The sequence below is a fragment of the Gavia stellata genome, chromosome 1, assembly GCF_030936135.1.
Source record: "Gavia stellata isolate bGavSte3 chromosome 1, bGavSte3.hap2, whole genome shotgun sequence".
Taxonomy (NCBI): domain Eukaryota; kingdom Metazoa; phylum Chordata; class Aves; order Gaviiformes; family Gaviidae; genus Gavia; species Gavia stellata.
The window spans coordinates 27,458,585-27,476,551 of record NC_082594.1 but is presented as its reverse complement, the minus strand read 5'-3'; the positions used below and the strand labels follow the sequence as shown (position 1 = coordinate 27,476,551).

Sequence of the window (17,967 nt, the reverse complement as noted above, 5' to 3'; positions counted from 1 at the left end):
CCTTCTGTCTTATTGTTTCTTTCACTGCTTCCTAAATCTAAGTCTTACTAAAGGCATCTGCGTTCCAGTTTAGTTGCGTCTTCATGTCACTGGTACTGTGACGTGCAATAAGAGCATACGGTATATCAGGTGGGAGCAAAAATTTCATCCCATTGAGCTATAAAGGCATGTTGTCTTTTGGTGCAATAAGAGCAAAATCAATCTTTGGGAACAGAAATGGATGTAAAAAATTAATGCTATGCAAAAAAATTGCCTGTTTGGATAGGTTTCCACTGGCCCTGCTTTTCCCTGTGGCAAGCTTGTTTTAGATTTCACATTGTTATAAGTTCAAACTTGAAAGGCAATAGAAAAGCAGTATGTTTTGTTTAAATTCAGATTCTGAGACCATTCGGCTGCCTTACGAGGAAGGAGAGCTGCTTGAATATTTGGATGCAGAGGAGCTACCACCTATTTTGGTTGATCTTTTAGAAAAATCTCAGGTTTGAAAGTTTTGTTTTCAAAAAGAACTTATGTTTTGTACCCAGACAGACCTTGATTTTTTTTGAATGTTTCACATAGGTGTTTCCAACCACAAGACGTAAAACGCTTGTGCATTTGGAACAGTAATATTTAATGCCTCAATTATTTTATTGATATACAGAGGAAAAAAAAATATTGGGGAGAAAGGGATAAAAGAGAGATTGCTATGGTTAAGGCTGCCAAACAACTTCAACTCTGTGCTCTAGCAAAATATCCTTTGTTCTTTGTCATTATGAAATATTTGACATGGGAATTTCTTAAAACTACATCGCTGGCATAAGAAAACACTACATTTGAAGCTTGTATTTTAGGTATGTCTAGGTATGTAGTAAAGACCACTGGTCCGACAAAAATAGTTACTGGTTTTATTCATAGTATCAGTGACTATTATATGATATATAACAAACTTCTTTTTGGAGGCAGGGGCTGAGGCAGATTTGTTTATTTACAAATTGGGGGTTTTTTGTTCCAACTAGGTTAATATTTTCCATTGTGGATGTGTAATAGCAGAAATACGTGACTATAGGCAGTCTGGTAACATGAAATCTCCAACATACCAAAGCAAGCACATTCTTTTGCGTCCTACAATGCAGGTAAGAAGTGTTTTAATTCATTTCTCACTGTTACGGTAGTTCCTAGACTGGATATGAACTATTACTGAACATATGTTAAGAAATAAGTTGAAAACTAATTACCATTACCTCTTCTTCCTCAGACCTTAATTTGTGATGTGCATTCTATAACAAGTGACAACCACAAATGGACACAGGTGGGTTAGCAGTTATTTTAAAATTTTACAGTGATGCGGTAAATACACCGTATGTGGTAAATAAAATAAATTTTTATTTAAATTATTTGTTTAATAAAAACTGATAAACAAAACTGATTGTTTTTTATTAATTCAAACTGTCAGGGATGTGCATAGTGCTGCATGGGACATGCTCCATAGAGCTCCAAATTAACTTGTTAATAGCATCTTCCCACAAGATGCCATAGAAAATAACAGGATTTGCTAAAAGTTTTGTAGAATCGGACCTTAATTTTTGATAATGCAGAATGACAGTATTGGAGTTACTCTTAACTAGTTTACCTTACTTAATTCAACATACATCCATGGAACAGCAGTTGGAGTCTAATGACACAATTACTCCTCTAGCAACATTTTGCTGTTGGTACTGTTACAGTAAAGAGAATCCTAAGCAACTACAGTTGTATGGTTATAGTTAGTTAAATGCTGAATAGCATGCTGTACTCAATGTTCTCATTTGTATTTCAGAGCAACAATCATGCTCAAATCCATTTCTTGTAATCTAAATTCCCACATAGATCATCTTTATGGCACTAGCTGCCAGTCCATCAATATAAATCACTGACAGAAAACGGATTTCATTGCCACTATACTGTGTTTAACACCAACAAAAAACAAACACGGCCTCTACTTTTCAGAAGGATTTATTTTCCTGTTGGAAACCCCACGCAAAGCTCTGTAACTCATAATAATGGTTAGTGATACTTAACTATTGAATATTTTCTTTTGTCAGCTATCCACACACAATTTTTTCAGTTTTCTTTAAGATAATGTGCACATATGCAGAAGTATATATCAGCTTAATTAGTGTAAAAGTCTTAATATTTTTACATTTATTAATAACTGTGTATATTACAGGAGGACAAACTCCTACTTGAGAGCCAACTTATTTTGGCTACAGCAGAGCCTTTGTGTCTTGATCCTTCAATAGCGGTGACCTGTACTACAAACAGACTCCTTTACAACAAGCAGAAGATGAATACTCGCCCCATGAAACGGTAGTTTTCAGTGTGAAGCATGTTGAGACTTTCGTTGAAATTTTATGAAGTGTTTCAAAGAAAAATATAAGTAATGCTTTGCACGAAAATTTTGCTTCTCATGCAGTGCTCAAAGTAATATCTACTTAAATATTAGAAATATGAGGAACAGTCAAGAAATTTTATCTTCTTTTTAAGTGCTCAATATTGTACTGTATTTCAATTAGTAGTAGATACTGCAATACGCTTATTTTTGTATATCAAAAGAACGTGTGTATAATTTTAACATAATACTTTATTGCAGTTTTGATTTTGTACTTTTTTGCATAATTCACATGTAAGCTGAGTCAGATGGCAGCTCAGTAATGTAAAACGTATAAATAGATACCTTGCATATTGGTCTCTGATTTGTTAAAAGCTATGTACAAGTTTAACCCTGAATGAGGAAATCAAGGGAATTACTTGTATGCTTGACACTTAGGCTAAACAGAAGTGTAGGCATATTAGAATCTTAGAAAACTTAGAAGTAAAGTGGAATGCACTATATAGAAAATGTTGAAATTGTTTCACTTTTGTGCATGGTTGTTCACTTTTTTCCACAAAAGCTTGAAATGGTTTACATTTGGTCTAAAAGAGATGCAGTCACTTTGTAGAATGAAAAAGCACTAATGGCCTGTCAGGATTACTGAAATACTTAAAACTAGATTTACATTGAAATACTATGCTAAGGTACAACCAGTGGTAATGTCTAAAAAACTATAAATAGTGAAATTGATCAAGCTATCCTTAAAATTAGTGCCTGGTGGTCAACAAACTTTCCACTAGAAAAATAGGCAAAGGTGGTAAATGAATGTCCAGAACAGCATTAATATACTAATGGGTTTGTCATGACACTAAGAATGGAGGGTAGTAACTGTGTTTATAACTTTATAGTTACATTAGCAGTACACAGATCTTTTGGCAGAACTGAAATCTATGTTAATTAATATACAAATATTTTAGACTTGGCAACTTTTCAGTTAGTTATTCATTTTGACAATGTACTTCAATTATGCCTTTCAAAAATAACCCCATTCTTAGTGCTGGAACACATGAATAGAATACTAGTATTTTTTAAAAATATGAAATAAAGAGTAGGAGTTGTACAGTGTAATCCAGAATAGCAATTTTAAATTAATATTTCAAAACCTGTCTCTTAGTCTCAATGTAAGTAGCATTTCCTTGCATATTTTTGTGTTTGTACACAGGCAGTGGGGAATTTAGTTTTGATGGGTTTACAAGCTTATCTGTCATTTTACCGTAGGTGCTTCAAAAGGTACTCAAGGTCGTCTCTGAACAGGCAACAGGAAGTAGCTCACTATTCAACTCCACCTCAGCTCAGACTACTTGACTACTTACAGAAAAGAAAGGAGAGGAAAGGAACCCAGCAGTATGACCTCAAAATTTCTAAAGCTGGAAATGTAAGTGTTCTGAGACATAGGTGGAAATACTTCTAACTATTTATTTAAAACATTTAATACATTAACACTGCTCTTTCGTATTCCAGTGTGTAGATATGTGGAAACAGAACCCTTGCTACTTGACTGCACCTTCTGAAGTGGATGTAAGTCCAGTTGTTACCATTAGCAATTACTAGCAATTGTATTGAACATTGTATTGTATGAAGAAGTGATTAAAGAGTATCCAGTATCAAAGAATGACCTTTAAAAAGTGGGAGTGACTTTAATGTTTAAAATTATTTTTCTGTATTGTAAGGTATATACATAAGCTAAATGACATTGCAATACATTGCAATTGTAACATGATCGTTTGCATGAGATAAACAGTGCAAACAGACCTTTAGTATTGTTCATCTGTGGGTTCAATGAGTAAATGTCTATTTGAAGTTGTCTCATAATATAAAAAATAGAAAAAGAAATGAGGTAAGGAAATTATTTAAAAATTACTCACTTCTCAGCTTGGTAAAAATTCCTCTTTGTTGACACAGGACATAATGTTTTCAGTAGTTTAATTTTTTGTACGAGAATTCTAGTTGGGAATTCTTCTGATCACTCTCTGTGAATTCTTCTCTCAGGGACATTCACAATTCTCAGTTTCCAGCACTGCCAAAACATATTACTAGCATGCAGAAGGGACTCAGTAGACTAGACAAGATAGTAGCTTTGGGCTTAATAGGGCTGGCAAGAGTGCACGTTACATGTGAAATGATGCTGTAAGTTTGTACAAACCTTCTTTCCCTTTTCACTTTAACAGTGTTGCACCTGACCTAATTAGAGTCTTTAGAAGTTACTGCTATTGTGAAATTTCTTAACCATTCCACGTTGCAGGCAGTGATTTCAATCTGTAGTCTTAAGCCATGTTTCACGCTTTTGTTAAGTTTAACATAGTAAATATGGTATAAATAACAGAATAAAGTTCTGAAGGTTTGCCAGTTCACTTTTACTGAATGCGTAACACAAAGGGGGGACACTGTATAAAGTATCAAGCTATCCTTGTCTGTTTCTTGCATTCACTTTTGAAGACTATCACGTTAGCCACTGTTAAAAACAAGAAACTGTACTAGAATGACTTTAACTCTGGCCCAATATAATAATTGTTCTTTTCTGATATCTCCATTTTCTTTAAGGTGGAAAAATATGCCAAAGTGGAAAAGTCTATCAAGCCTGATGACTCACAACCAACTGTCTGGCCAGCCCATGTGAGTAGTTTAGACCTTTGGCCAAACTTCTCTCTTTCTAGTTAAAATGCCTCTTATTTCAACAAAATCTAAGTAATGTGGGAATAGTCTTCCCTCCCCCAATTTAATTAATCTTCCATGTGTTATATAGACACAGAAAGATTACCACAGATACTTGTAATAAGTCTTGTAATTTCCTCAGGTTTTCCAGAAATACAAGGAAAAGCAACTTTAATGTCCCAAGTAACGTGTGCCATTGCTGTATAGTAAAGGAAGCATAGTAAGTTAGAGAGCAGTACTCTGCTCAACAGATTGCTTTCTTCACTCAGATACTCGAAGACTGATGGAAAAGAGCTTCTGTTAAAATCAAAATATTAAATCTGGAAAGAGATTAAGTAATATTAAATACCTCTTACAGAAAGCTCTTTCTGCAATGTTTAAGTTTAACCTTAAGATTTTTGGCGCAAATTACATTATTTGCTAAGAAGTAGTTATATAATTAGCCATAAATCAATTCATATCTTGCATCTGGAATTACAAAGAATTAATCTTTATAAACAGCATCTATCATGATGTCTTTGTAGTTTCATATTAGCAAAAAGTAATACTTTCCCATAGAACTTAATCTCCATCTCTGACGTTTTACTCAGAACATTTTTTTGCATTGTCATAATTTCACATAAACTTTCAATATATGTTTACCCAGTCTGCCTTTCCATATCTAAGATAATTGTTTAGGGTTTGCAATATTTTTGTATTTTTAAAGAGATGATAAACTCTTTTTCCTCTTATCCCTTTAGATAACTTCTTCTCAAATCACTTTCATTTTAGATAATGCACCCTTTCTTATAGAGCATATTCTTACTGTATTGTATAGAACTGGCATATTTTACTAGCTGTTTCTGTTATCACTTGTTTAAGACTTACTTGGTTATTTTCTTGCATCTTTTTAGGAAATAAAAGATGATTATGTGTTTGAATGTGAAGTTGGTAATCAGCTTCAGAAAACAAAACTGACCATTTTTCAGTCTCTTGGCAATCCCTTGTATTATGGTAAAATTCAGACACTCAAAGGTGATGAGGAAAATGACAACCTATTAACTCCATCACAGTAAGTTATATGTTCTTTTAAACTGTGCTATGATCTGATAAATGAAGGAAGAAAAACATTACTACTCATTTTCAGTCATAAAAATACTCTAGAATTAGAAGTCTGATTTAAGAGTTTTGTTTGAAAAATTCAGCTAATGAACCTAAAACTTCTCGAACAAAAAAAAAACCCAAAATGTGTTCAAGCAACCATCATATCTTAAATGTACTTGTACGTTAAGTCTGCATGTTCTTTTACATTAAAGATATATTGTTTAAAAAAAAAAAACAAACAACTCAAATTGTGGAGACACCATGAGATATTGTTAGCACTCTTTTTCAGTGCTACTTACAATTTTGGTTGTCAAAATTTGCCTGATGCTGTGAAAACATAAGACTTCATTGTATTACGCTTAGCCTAAATTTCTTTGCATAAGGGTAAAGAAATAATGAAGAAAAACATGAGCTCCTAAGAAGCTTCGTCATTTTGAATTACTTTGAATCTGCTGTTGCTGGCTGTGGTTCTACAAGATTCTCTGTTCTTGGCTCTTCTTGTGTGTACCAGATTCTTTGTATAGAGGAACCTGCGCAGCAGAATAAACCTTATAAATTTCAGTAAGGCAAGGAGCAGTCAGCCTGAGCAAACTTCAGTTCTGTTAGTTATTTTATTGTCTAGTATGCAATTCCTATCTTATTTTTTTATTAAAATCTACTTAATACTCAGGATGTTTTATCCTTAGACGGAGCTATTTACTGTTTGTTTCCATACTATCATGGTTCAACCCCAACTGGCAAGTAAGCACCACACAGCCGATCACTCATTCCCCCCTGCCCGGTGGGATGGGGGAGGGAATCGGAAGGATAAATGTGAGAAAACACATTTATTTTATGTTGAAATAAAGACAGCTTAATAGGTAAAGCAGAAGTTACACATGCAATCAAAGCAAAACAAGGAGTTCATTTGCAACTTCCTATTGGTAGGCAGGTGTTCAGCCATCTCCAGGAAAGCAGGGCTCTGTCATGCATAATGATTACTTGGGAAAACAAATGCCATCACTCCAGACGTCTCCCCCTTCACTCTTCTTCCCCTAGCTTTATATTGCTGAGCATGATGTTATATGGTATGGAATATCCCTTTGGTCAGTTGGGGTCAGCTGTCCCAGTGGTGTCCCCTCCCAATGTCTTCTGCACCCCCAGCCTACTCGCTGGTGGAGTGGTGTGAGAAGCAGAAAAGGCCTTGACTCAGTGTAAGCACTGCTCAGCAACAACTAAAACATCCCTGTGTTATCAATGCTGGTTTCATCACAAATCCAAAACATGGCCCCACACTAGGTACTATGAAGAAATTTAACTCTATCCCAGTCAAAACCAGCATACATACTTAGTACTGATCTTCCTGTAACATCAGTTCTACCTTACAGTTGTGTAATAAGGCTGGGAATTAAAAGGACTTATAGGTGTTAGATGCCTGGGGTTTTTTTTGAATCACTGCTCTAGTCCATTATTTTTAAGACATTACCAATTGAAGTTCATAAAAATTCGGATACTTCCTCATTAGAAAACTACATCCTATGAAGTAAAAGGCGCAGAAGACATTTTTGTTGTTCTGCTGTAAAATAAAACAATGCTTTTTTTTTTGAGTAGCGAAACAGAGAAAAGGTCTGTAGTGTTTTTTAAAAAAAAAAAAATCACTGAAGTACTAAGTTGCAAGCCATAACTATTCCGCAAAAGAAATAGATATGAAGCTGTTTGTATTTCAAGTACTAAATAATACTGCATCCATTCAATAGACAGGGTATCTCTTGTATTTTCAGCAGGTCTGAAAAAAGAGCAGCATTGACATTCGTTCAAAGTTTTGTGGCTATAAAAACATGTTCTTTTAGTCCAATTCATGACTGAAAATGTATTATACCTTTTACATTTCAGGTTCCTTATTGGTTCGAAGACTGATGCTGAAAGGTAAATTAATACAGTATGTACAACTATTTGGCTTGATGCCAAATAATGAATTTTATTCCTTTTAGCCATTATGACTGCTAATGTTGTGGTTATGGAAACATATGCAGAACAGATGAGAAAATAAGAGGAATTAATCATCATACCAAGAAGTAGGATATAGTGTGCAGTTTCTATATTTAGCAAGCAAGGAAGAATAGAGGAAAGCAAATATGTGAATACAGCTTGTCCCACTACCTAAATTTCAAGGATGTTTTTACAATTATTTGCACAATTATTCTTGATTACACAGGCAATAATAAAATTCTGAGAGCATTTAGCAGGAATTTCATCTTGACATTTTGTGTGGTAAATTAGCAATCATGGAAATAGTTCATTTGAACTTTAAGCATAATCTAGGATTTGTACACATGCAACTTATCTTTGTGTTGTGCATTACCTGATTTAACTTTCTTAGAGAAGCAAGTAACAAAACAGTTTTCCAGTGTATATTAGTTGTAGAATGATTATGAGTAGCAATTCTGGGATAACTGAGGCAGCAAAATAAGTATTTCTTGAAATGTTTGTCAGTGTGCATCACATTATGGATACCTGTGTTTCTTTGCATTTGAGCACAGGACCTTTAAAAAGCAATCTCTGTCGAAGCCAGTTGTGTTTTTGTACTTTCATAGGAGACATCTAGGTGATGTACATGCCATATCTTCCCCCCCCCCCCCCCCCCCTTCTTATGTGCTTGGCAAAGAGATGGGTCCTTGATCTGGTCAAAAATCAGTAGTAATGTTCTTTGTTTTAATAGATAATTTTGATCAAGAAACTCTTTGCTTATATTGTCTCCTGCCTCCTTTCGCTGATAGAAACTTACTGTTTGTTCTGTAAGCTGAACTGTGGGATTGGTTGGCTGAAAACTAAAATGATAATATAGGGGTCTAGTTTTAACTGGGACTGCTTTCCTGATCATGTTTGCCACTGGGTTGCGCAAATCCTTCAATCAGAATAAGCAGTTGAGTTTCAGGGACTAGGACAAGAAGAAGCAGTAGAGGAGGAAGGAGGGCAGGACCACCTTTTTGAGTACACGGCATTTTATTACTCCGATTCCACTGTAATTTTAAGGCAGTCTAAAACCTAATTGCTAAAAAAAGTGCACTGAACCCTTTCCTCTGCCATGTATCTTGGGGCCCTTGCTTGTTTCTGTACTAGTCATGTTAGCAGCATATTGAATCAGTGCTATACCAAAATAAAGTGTAGTTCATTGCATTTAGGTGTAAGCTAATGGAAATATTCCAGCAGTTTTTCATCGAGGTTCAGTTTGCCAGAGTATAAGTGACAACAGGTCTTCAGCTTGATTTTCAAGTCTGCAAGGTCATTTTGTATATTCTGCTCATGTTTGAGACAGCATTCCCTCAACTTAGTTCTCTCAAATTAGTATTTGATTTGGTAGAACAGTATTTTAAACTTGTTTGCCTGATGCTATTGATGCTTTAAATTCCTGGATACATCACTGCTCTTTAGTCTCATAGAATAAGACCTGGCTGTCCTGGTGCTCAGAGAGTGATTGCTTTTGATGTGATAACTGGTTCTTGGACGTACATTCAGTATGGACCTCTTAGTTCATCCCTTGTTTCAGAGTCCTCATCTGACATAGACCTCAAGTTAAAGGAAAATTGACTGTTCCACAGGGAGCATAAGCAGAGGACAAAGCTTTTCTAAAAGATTCTGGACCCATGTGAAGGGAATGGGATCCCCATTGACTGACATACTAAAGAACTGCAGTTGCTTTTGGGAAGAGAACTGTTCTGTCCCCTGTTGTGCATATTACTCCAAAAGAGTGTTTCTTAAACTTGTTTCTTAAACTGTGTTTAGCGTTAGAAAAAAAGACAGCAATTAAAAGAGAAGTTAAAACAGAATAAACTTAAGAAAAGAGCCCAGGAATATAAAGTAGAAAGATATATAGAGATATAGATATGTTTTATATATATGCATCTCTATTTTATATAAATATGTACTTACCTAATATGTACTTATGTATAAAATAAATAATATATGACTGTGTAACATATACTATTATGTGCTTACATATATGTGTCTACTTTGAACTTCTAAAGTTGTTAATCTTTTTATGCCCTCATTGTTTGTTTCAGGGTGGTGAACCAGTATCAGGAGTTAGTACAAAATGAAGCTAAATGTCCTGTGAAAATGTTTCATAATTCAGGTGGATCAGTCAATCTTAGTCATCTTTCTCCAGGGAAGGAAATGGAAGTGAGTTTATTGAGCCATACATTTCTTTTATTTGCACTTGATTCTTGAATTATTAGAATAATTTTTGCTGTACATATTTAAAAGTAACATAACCTAAAAATGTCATTCTGAATGAATTTTTAAATGCTTTATTGTCATAATCATTCAGAGTGAGTAGATTGGAAAAGTTAGAGGAAAGCACTTTTGTTTTCGCTGTTCAAATGTTGTGTCTTTCAGCCATGTCGTGGGTTTTTTTTAAACTGTGTATAGTATAGTTAGCTCCAAGGTTCTCTTGTAGCATTTTCCCCTGTTCAGATGAATCTTTTACAGAGCAGTATAATAAAATGTAGCTAGCTATGCATTTTATTTTACAGGCCATTAAACACAGAAGCAGATACAGTAGCTGAACTTCTTTTCTTTTACCTTGAGAAATTATTAACATAATTTTCTCTTTAGTTTGAAGTTGAAAACTTAAAAAAACAAAACAAAGCAAAAACCCCACCAAAACCTTTAAAGTGCATATGTTTGTATGCACTCATCCAGTAGAAATTCCTGCATTCACAAATTCTCATGCCTGTTATTGCCTCGTGTTTTACTTGCTGCTTTTGGCTTTCTTAGTCAGATTCAGTACTCTAGTGGTGAACTGTATGTAGGCTCCAACTAGTAAATGAATTTTGTATCCTTTCGGCTATTTTCTTTGCTATATCTTCCCCTAAATAGCTGCTTTTAAACTGCAACAACGTTGCTCTGAAAGAGGTAGTTCTTGGCGGCAGCCGAAAGGACAGCATGTGGAGGCCGGCAGTTGCAGAAAAGAGCAGGAGTGTTTGTGTGTGTGTGTATACACACGCAGACACATGTATGCATGTGTGTGTATATGTATTTTTGTGTATATATATTTTATATATAATATATATTTTTATATATATTTTATATATATTAAAATCATAGAATAACTTAGGGTGGGAGAATACTTCTGGACGTCATCTTGTCTGGCTGTCCAAGCCCCCACCAAAAGCTGGATGAAAGTTACTCTGGTTACTCTACTTAATCATCTAGTCCTGTTTTGAATGGGGCATTAGTCTTTATTTTCAGAATGAAGAAAGCAGTTTTTACTAGTAGAAGAGAAAGGTAATCCTCAGAATTTTCCTCAAAAGATTCTCTTTTGTAAGCAAGCGATTAGAAACATGTAGAGGAAGTGTCTCATTACTGAGAATCAGTGGAAGCTAAGCTATCCAAAAAGGTTGATTCTGCACAGTGGTGGATGCTCTGATTTGTTAGCCCATGCACATCTAATTTAGGCTCCAGAACTGAAATATTCCATTCAGTATGCTGAGAGCCTTGTTTTCTAGTTTCAGCAGTTTTTGAACCGTATGTTTGATCAGACACTACTTTCATTTATGGGTTACCTGCTTTATGCGTAAAAATATATAGACTATAATTGTAAACGTATTTCACTGTGGAGGTTTTTGATGGTGTCAGCTATTGGAATTATGGATTTAGGGTCTCTTGTGAGTGACTGAGAACTACAGACTTGATTAGCTGAAGTTAATTTATGTTCAAACGTCATAAGTAGGCTATGACAACAAACAGAAAGGGAGCACCTTTCCTCTAAAAAGATTAGTGAAGTTCTGATCACACTGAAATCAATGCATTAATGGGATTTTCCTGAATGTATTTAAATTCCTACTCCCAGAATCAGGAAATCTGATCCTGTGTTCTAAGTCCTTATTGGTTGGAAATGGCAGATGTATACTGATGATGAATGAATGAAATGATATAATTTTTCAAGTAAGACCAAATTGTCCTTTTAAATAAAATGCATCTGTCACTCTTGCATTTGTGAAAAGTTACTAAGAAGGATTTCAGAATTGCGGAGAAAAATGAAACTCCTTAACTTTTTTCATATTATTTTTTTGCTCGGTTTAAATTTTACCAGCACTTTCAAGCCGCTTCTTGGTGGTAAGCATTTTATCTAAAGAGAGTTGATCATAGGCTATATTGTTAAAATAAATAAATGAAAATCTGAAATGTTTGAAGGGAATTTTGTCATTGAGAAGTCTAATACAAATTAATTGAATTGTTTTTTCTGTCAAATATGTGGAAGCTCACATTATTGCTGTGGTAGTGTTAATTTCTCTTTCCTCCTAGCAGCCAGAAAGTATATCAGGCTCTGTTCAGTCTTCAGTATTGGGGAAAGGTGTAAAACACCGACCTCCTCCTATCAAATTACCTTCAAGCTCAGGAAGTAGCTCTTCAGGTAATTATTTATTGACTTGGGCATCTCCTTTCTAAGTGTTCTGCCTATTGTAAAATGACATGATATCCCTTTAGTAAAGATTTAATTAAAACAATATCCTCTCTATGAAAAGAGCATAATTTTGTCGATTTCTGATGTATATTGTTCACAAAATTGTATGCTAACAAATATTCGAGGTAACACATACTCAGAGAAGAATAATGTATTTTAATTATGCTTTTTCAGGTAATATTTTTAGTCCACAACAGTCAAGTGGCCATCTAAAATCCCCAACTCCTCCTCCTCCTTCTAAGCCTCCTGGTCTTTCTCGGAAACAATCTATGGATCTTAATCAAGTTAGCATGCTCTCTCCAGCTGCCATGTCTCCTGCGAGCTCTTCACAAAGTGAGTCACGACCTAAATTCTCCATTAAATCTTAGGCTTTTGCATAAATGCTTCCTGAGATAAACTTCTTAACCTGTGGAATGATGAAACTTAAGTGTACAGTGTACCCTAAATTGTATGAGTTGTGCAGCTTTAGACAGGTCTCTTGTTCACTGTATGTATTTTATGTTTATTGTAACTGTGTTCGTTTTTTCTGTATATATGTATGCACCCTCTGTGTATACGTTTTAATACATTTTATGCAATTAGTATGATCTCATTTATGAAAGGCTGGTAGATGATGTGATGAGATAAAGTTCCAAAGTGTAGATTTTTTTCCTCCAGTGTACAAACAATATGTTAGATCAGTTTGCCTTTACATAATTTAAGCATCTGATTTTTTTAAATGTTATAGGAGCTGGTGCAGTTCTGTATCTATGTATGTATATAATCTGATCAGTCCCAAGGTGGTGATACAATAAACAATAAGATGATTTTTTAAAACACTCCTACACTGTTTTACAAATCATTGCTGATTGCAAGTGTGGTGGTGATGCTGATGACGATAGCACCATATTCTCAGGTGTTACAGTGCAAATTTCAATAATAAGTGACATCCTAGTTTCAAGTATTTTCATTAACACTGACAGGATCATTGTAATCATAGCGGTAGATCATAAACATTTTTTTAAATATGTATGCATCTTAAGACACTTTGTGAACAATTTGTACAAAGAGAAATCATAGCTGCAGTTTTTCAGTTTTTCGTGAATAATTGTATACTGCAAATTCCAGTATCCTGCACAGTATTATAATACGCTTTTTGTATTAAATAATTTAAAATCTGGATAGCTCAAAAGGTGTAACTTTTCTGCCTTCTTGTTTTGCACAAAGAAAAAAAGGAAACTTATACAAGTTTTCTTCTAACATATTTATTCTGTTTTTATGTTAGTGCCATGAATTGTATAAATCTGCTGCAGACAGTTGTTACTTTAAGTTCTGGTCACAACAGCTGGACATTCACATTTATTTCCTTTCTTTCTGCAGGACATGAAAGCTAAAAAAAAAAAAGGAAAAACAAAAAGCCACCTCAAGCTTTTTGGGGTTTTTGTTTTGTTTTTCTATTGATAAACTGTGCTTACTGCATCCACACCAAATACGGCTATACATGCTACATTAAAGCAAAAGGAACTACACAGTAACTTTTAAAGATGCAGTATTATCCTCTGGTTCTTAAATATTAAAAAACATTTTTATTTGATCAAAATTTGGCAGATGGAAGTTCAGCTATCTGATGAAATTTAGATCAACCCCACGATTATTGAAATAGTGTATGTTCTTTGTTGAATCTGTTGTTTTCCATGATATGTTTTTAACACAATGCTATTGTGCAGGCAGTGCATATAGACTATATGTTCAACATTTTAGGACAAAAACATTAATTAGGTTAAAATGGTCACTAAGAAATTGGGTTTTTTTGATTTAAGTATTTCTGAATGGAGTTACGACTTAACATACGATAAATTATGAAGGACTTAATGGAGGATACAAATCGGTGTCTGGCTTAAGGAATTAAGCATGGAGAATGGGTTTTCTGTGCGATTATACTGCATCCTTAACAATGAGTGCGTGCTGCAACACTCGTGTCGTGTAGAAATTAACATTTGCAGTCTAAAAAATGGAACAAATTGTCAGTGCTAAATAAGATTCCATTAACCTTATTATACAAAAAGAACTGGCCTTTTATAACAAACTAGCACTTTTTATTTTTCTCAATGAGCAGGGTCTGGAACTCCTAAACCATCTACTCCTACTCCAACCAACACCCCTTCATCGACCCCACACCCTCCTGATGCTCAGAGCTCAACTCCTATTACCCCTTCTGCCACCCCTACTCCCCAAGATTCAGGCTTCACCCCTCAGCCCACTTTGTTAACCCCATTTGCTCAGCAGCAAATGTCTCTGAGCCAGGCATTGCCTGTAATGACCATTCCTCTTTCCACCATGGTAACATCCATTACTACAGGAACAACCTCCACCCAGGTCATGGCAAACCCTGCAGGACTTAACTTCATCAATGTAGTGGGCTCTGTGTGGTAAGTTTTTGTTATGATGGCTTCTTAATTTGCCCTGGGTGGGGTGGTTGTTGGGGTGGTGGGGTGGGTGGGAGGGGTACAGGACTGTCCAGCATCTGTTAGGATAGATATGTTTCAGGATCTGCCATACAAAAAGATCGTTCACTTTGTAACTATAAAGTGAAGAGCCACTAGAAACTACTTGTATTTCTCAAATATAAGGCACCTACTATCAGAATATTGAAAAGGTCTATTAAGAAAATTGTGCTTTCAGCTTTTTTAGATGTATATAGCTGAATTTCATAAGGCTTAACTTCAATTTCAGTAGTTTCTGAGGTTGTGCTCTTTAAGTTTAAAAATTTTCTATTAATCAGAGAGGAAGTGGAATATCATATGCAGACCACTCTAAATGAAAAATGGAAAGAGATTTGATATTAAAGTGCCTTTGAATGAAAGGTTGTATGTAGAAATACAAGAAAACAACATATCTGTTTTCTAATGATTTAATCAAACTTTGAGGTTAAACATTCTTTGATCCTTAAAACTCATTTTGTGGTTTTAAAAAAATAAATGCTACTATCAAGAATAGATTGTGTGGTATAATGTGAACTGCTTTTTAGCCTAAATGAAATTCTGTGATCAATATGAGATGGTCAGTGTAAGACACATAGTGTGCTTCAGTGCGTGTATCAGGCACTTAAATTACTCATCCAAGGTGTTCAGCAGTTGATCACTGTTGATTAGAGAGATCTTTTTTTATAGTGCAAAAAGAAAACACAAACCTGTTCCTTAACTTCTTGTTATGATAGTATAACCATTTTGAAGACTGATCTTTCAGTATTTCCAGAATAAAACAACCACTAGTGTTTTATTTTTCCATACATCATACCAAAGAAAAAAATTAATGTATACTGAGAATACGGATTTAACGCATTATACCTTAGACATAACAATTTTTTAAGTTGCCTTGATGCTTTATCCATAATCCCATTTACAGCAAACAATTGATTTACTTGTCATGAGACAGAGGGCAAAAATTTAATTACTCAGATTTGCGTGTACCACTTGGGTTTGATGTGTTGTCTTTCCTCTTCTACAGTGGAGCACAGACACTGATGAGTGGTTCAAACCCTATGTTGGGGTGCAACACTGGTGCCATAGCCCCTGCAGGTATAAATCTGAGTGGCATTTTACCATCAGGAGGTCTGGTACCAAATGCGCTGCCCGCTGCAATGCAGTCTGCCTCTCAAGCAGGTTAGTGTGAATAAGTTGAAAAGCCACCCTTCAGATAGGGACAGTGTGAAAATGTATTGTGAGAACAATGGACAGAAGTGGCCATTGTGTGAATAGATCGTGTATTTGATGACTGGAGTTCGGGAACAACATATATATTTTTGCATTCAAAGTGTAGGCTATGCTTGTGATCGTTTGAAATTGATTTTGAGGAGCTAGACAGGGGAAACCTACTCTAAATCTGGATTGTTTGGTATGCTTAGTAGGAAGTTTGAGATTAAACTCCAAATTCAAATGCAATGTCGATAATGATGACTGCCAGAAAAAAGGCATGACTGAACTTAGAAAGAGGCATCACTTTTTAAATGTGCAGGCTATTTTATTCTGTCACTGGTACTGCTTTATTCTAGTAGGACAACTAATAAGTTCCTTATTGCCTTCAAATAGGACTATATAAATCTGTATGCCTCAATATTCATTAAAGCAGCATTTAAATTCTTAGTTTCTTTTTTCTGAAAAAATTATAAAGACAAAAAAACCCCTAATGTGTTATTATGGAATCAGAAGTATAGAAGAGGCTTCAAGATATCCATTCCTTACACTGAGGCAGAGTCAAATCTGTCTAAACCATACTGAACCAATGCTTATCTAAACTGGCTTTACATACCTTTACTAAAGAAGATTCCAGTCTCCCTCAGTAGCTGTTTGGAGTAGTTCATTATCCGTACAGAATGTTTCCTTCTAATTGCAGTGCATCTCCTTAATTGTGAATTAAGGGTTTTTTTTTCTCCTGTTCCTTGCAGACATGAAAAATAGTTGTTCACCCTTTCTCTTTACCTTCTAAGTATCAAACATGCTGTCATGTCCCGCATTTGTCTTCTCTTTCTGATAGGTCGTATTTTTCAAACCTTTCATAATCCTATCACTCTCTTCTAGACTGTCCAATTTGCTTACATCCTTCTTAAAATGTGATAACCAAAACTGGACACAGGCCTGAGCTTGGCTGATATACCACTGTGGAGCACAGCAGAATAAATGCATCTCATCTCTTTCACAACATTCCTGTTAACATTTCCCCAAATGAGGTCTGCCTATTTTTTTATTTGTATTTTTCGCAACAGCATTACATTAACATAAGAATGGCTTTACTGGTTTAGGCCAAAAATCTGTCCAGTTTATATTCTGTCTCTGACAGTGCCATTAAAGGATACTTAAGAGAGAGTTTAAGATGAGGCAAAAGCGTGAAGTGAAACATCCCTTGTATACAACTGTACCTCTTCTGGCAATTTACAGCTTTGAGACTTTCTCAGCTGAAGAGTATCCAAGTGGATCTTTGTGCTTAATATCCTGTGCTAGACTTCCAGTCTGTGGATTTATCTAATTGGTTTTTGAACCCATTTATATTTTTGGCATCTATGGCATCTTGTGAGAGTGAGTTTTATAAATGTAAATTGTGTGAGAGGTTCTTTTCTTTTGTGTGTTCTATAGTTTGTGATATGGATATGTTTGTGACTTGCTGTAACTTCTCACATCCTTTCTCGCTGTGATGACACAAAGCTAGTTACAGTTTTGTACTTGTTCATTTGTCGTTTTAATTCGATGTTACTGATTTTTGGACCCTTCCTTCAATTTCCTAGGATCACTTTTAATTCTAATTCTGTCCTTTCAAGCACTATGAACCTTTACCATTCTGGTGTCACAGAGTTTTTACATGCTATGCTGTCACCCACGTAACAGATGAGAGTAGTGAGCTGAGCTAGGTTGGTGGCAGACCTCTG

At 35.1% G+C, this 17,967-nt stretch overlaps 1 protein-coding gene across 3 annotated transcripts in view; it reads left to right on the top strand.

Annotated features, from left to right (window-relative positions):
* SUPT20H (SPT20 homolog, SAGA complex component) overlaps positions 1-17,967 on the top strand; it is a 33,345-nt gene that overhangs the window by 9,327 nt on the left and 6,051 nt on the right. The window contains exons 6-19 of one of the 3 annotated variants that reach the window (XM_059829557.1): positions 376-479; positions 996-1,112; positions 1,235-1,288; positions 2,186-2,325; positions 3,608-3,764; positions 3,851-3,907; positions 4,931-5,002; positions 5,935-6,092; positions 7,997-8,029; positions 10,165-10,282; positions 12,413-12,518; positions 12,744-12,902; positions 14,908-14,977; positions 16,056-16,210. In XM_059829557.1, coding sequence (XP_059685540.1) covers positions 376-479; positions 996-1,112; positions 1,235-1,288; positions 2,186-2,325; positions 3,608-3,764; positions 3,851-3,907; positions 4,931-5,002; positions 5,935-6,092; positions 7,997-8,029; positions 10,165-10,282; positions 12,413-12,518; positions 12,744-12,902; positions 14,908-14,977; positions 16,056-16,210 — 1,500 coding nt within the window. Of the gene's footprint in view, positions 1-375; positions 480-995; positions 1,113-1,234; positions 1,289-2,185; positions 2,326-3,607; positions 3,765-3,850; positions 3,908-4,930; positions 5,003-5,934; positions 6,093-7,996; positions 8,030-10,164; positions 10,283-12,409; positions 12,519-12,743; positions 12,903-14,664; positions 14,978-16,055; positions 16,215-17,967 lie in introns of all 3 variants that reach the window. The other 2 variants (XM_059829634.1, XM_059829500.1) reach the window with 2 other exon arrangements.